General features: G+C 23.0%; 2 protein-coding genes across 2 annotated transcripts in view; one reads left to right on the forward strand and one right to left on the reverse strand.

Moving 5' to 3' along the window:
- Positions 1 to 1,075, forward strand: part of LOC102680825 (mitochondrial import inner membrane translocase subunit TIM50-C-like) — a 2,586-nt gene extending 1,511 nt beyond the window's left edge. Inside the window, exons 4-8 of the mRNA XM_006623854.2 lie at positions 15 to 122; positions 201 to 332; positions 402 to 525; positions 612 to 715; positions 839 to 1,075. Of these exons, the coding sequence (XP_006623917.1) occupies positions 15 to 122; positions 201 to 332; positions 402 to 525; positions 612 to 715; positions 839 to 931 (561 nt within the window). The 3' untranslated portion in view covers positions 932 to 1,075. The remainder of the gene's footprint in view (positions 1 to 14; positions 123 to 200; positions 333 to 401; positions 526 to 611; positions 716 to 838) is intronic.
- LOC102680681 overlaps positions 838 to 2,636 on the reverse strand; it is a 3,782-nt gene continuing 1,983 nt past the window's right edge. The window contains exons 8-11 of the mRNA XM_006623853.2: positions 2,275 to 2,495; positions 1,917 to 2,182; positions 1,663 to 1,836; positions 838 to 1,552 (exon numbers count right to left, since the gene is read on the reverse strand). Of these exons, the coding sequence (XP_006623916.1) occupies positions 1,143 to 1,552; positions 1,663 to 1,836; positions 1,917 to 2,182; positions 2,275 to 2,495 (1,071 nt within the window). The 3' untranslated portion in view covers positions 838 to 1,142. The remainder of the gene's footprint in view (positions 1,553 to 1,662; positions 1,837 to 1,916; positions 2,183 to 2,274; positions 2,496 to 2,636) is intronic.

Raw genomic sequence — 2,636 nt, forward strand, 5'->3', positions numbered from 1 at the left:
TATTATCTCATCAGTATGAAACTGGTTGGAGATTTAAAAAGAGGCCTGGTGTGGATCAATTTCTAGAGGCTATAGCTCCACCACAATTTGAAATTGTAGTTTATACAGCAGAACAAGGAATGGTAATTAAAATTGTCAAACTTATTTTATTTATTATTTTCATATATCATTTACATATATGTTTAATATGATCTTTATAGACTGTTTTTCCTATCTTGGATATTTTGGATCCTAATGGATATATCATGTATAGATTAGTAAGAGATACAACACGTTTTGTAGATGGTCACCATGTTAAGGATTTAAATGCTCTTAATCGTGATCTTAGTAAAGTAAGTATAAAATTTTTATCTTTAATAAAGTAAAATTTTTTATATATATTTTATTCATTATATTATTAGGTTATAGTAGTTGATTGGAATCCAAAAAGTACAAAATTTCATCCTGAGAACACTTTACAATTACCACAATGGATTGGAAACGATGATGATACAACGCTATATGATTTAGCTGCATTCCTTAAAAGTATGTGTCTTTTTATGTCGTCAATTATTATAAATTATATATATATATATATATATAAAATTATTTTATTTATTGTTATTCTATAGCTATATTAGCGACAAATGTGGAAGATGTACGAGAAGTTCTTAATTATTATAGACAATTTGATAATCCATTACAAGTTTTTAGAGAAAACCAACGAAAATTTTTGGTAAGAATTATATATTGTGTGTGTGTGTGTGTATGCGCGCGCGCGCGTGTATATTGACTATAATATTAACTATAAATATTATATTATTAAATTTAATTCTTATTATTTATAAAATTTACTTAGATGCAAATAGAAGAAGAGGAAAATAAAGCACAGCAAGAAAGTAGTAAGGTACTTACATCAAAATGGAAACCAACATTTCATTGGAATCGCTAAATCACTAAAAAAATGCAATGTTGTAAAATACAAAAATTTGTAAATTATCATTAACATATTCGTTCATTTTGTCGATACATATTGTGTAATTATTGTATAATTTTTGCTATAAATAAATAAACAAGTAATTCATATGTCGAAATATTTAATTTTATTATTTTATTAAAAAAATATAATTTTACCTTTGTTATATATACAATTCTTAAATATTTTATACCTTCCGTTTTTTTCGTATATTTCCTTTTTTTGAATGTGTAGTTTTAACTTTTGGTAAAAGATCTTGTAATGTATTACTGTCATCCAAGTAAGTTATTTCCACTTCTTGAGATACACTTATTAATTCTTGTGTATTAATTGGCGTTGATGTATTCTCCATTTCTTCTTGTGATAAAATTGGTGCCTTTGGATCTGCAGATTCTAACCAACTTAAAACTTTTTGATGAGGTGCTGTTGTTAAAGGTAATGGAACTTCCTCACATATTTCCCACATAGCTAAAAGTTCAGGTGCCAATATATCCATATAAGTATTTAATTTTTCAAAGGATTGTTTCCAACTTGGTTCAAAACAATTAGTTGAATTATGTTTATGGTTTTTCAATTGTAATTTTTTATTTGTAAAACCTATTAAATTAAAATATATATGTATATATGTATATATGTATAATATTCAATTTAAATAAATCTATATAATTTTTTATCTTTTTAGAATAAAAAAATTATTATTTATTTACTCTTAAAAAAATGTTCCACATTTAACTTATTAGATATTGTAAGAGGTACTATAGTATCTATTTGTACAGATACTGCATTTTCCCAAGCTTTTAATAAACAGCATGATTTACCATTAATAAATGAATATTTATCTAATGCAGTATTATGTGTTAAGCATTGATAATATATATCTCCTAAAAAATATATTTGCATTAAAATTTTTAATTAATAAAATTAGATAATTTTACCACAAAGCATAAAAATAAATATGTACCAATAGAATTTTGAAGAAATAAAAATATATTCTGATTAATATCTTTAATAATAAAAGAACCAGTATTTGATAATTCAAATCTATCTCTCAAATATGGATTTAAGCACATTCCTTGTATTTGAGATTCATTTAATGTCTCTTTAATATGAGGAGGAGTATATGGAAAATTATATGAATGTGAAATTTCACTAGTTGTCCAAGTATTTACAATAATTGTAGTTTCACCAGCAATTTGACTAGATAAAACAACAAATTCTTTATCTTCTCTAAAAGCATAATTTATTATTATATATTTAAATATATTTATATTTTTATTTATTAATTATGTATATGAATAGTTTATTTAATTTTCTTTTACCTATTTATTACAGAACCAATAAGTGGTGGACCTTTGAATTGATGAATCCATTTTTGTTGAACACTTTTTTGTGGAGAACGATTATCACACATTAAAACACTATGGTAAGTTCCTATATATCTACAAAAATTATTTTTACTAGCAACATCTAATGAAAGATATTCACATTTTTCTAAATAAAATTTTGGACATATTGTTAATGTTGGTCGATCAAATGGAATCTGTCATATAAAATTAATATATCATTAATTAGATAATTTTATAAACTAAGTATTACATCAATAATAATATATTTATGTTAATAATAATAATAATAATAATAATAACAATAATAATAATAATAATAATAATAATAATAATAA

This window comes from Apis dorsata, unplaced genomic scaffold (genome assembly GCF_000469605.1).
Source record: "Apis dorsata unplaced genomic scaffold, Apis dorsata 1.3 scaffold_962, whole genome shotgun sequence".
Classification (NCBI taxonomy): domain Eukaryota; kingdom Metazoa; phylum Arthropoda; class Insecta; order Hymenoptera; family Apidae; genus Apis; species Apis dorsata.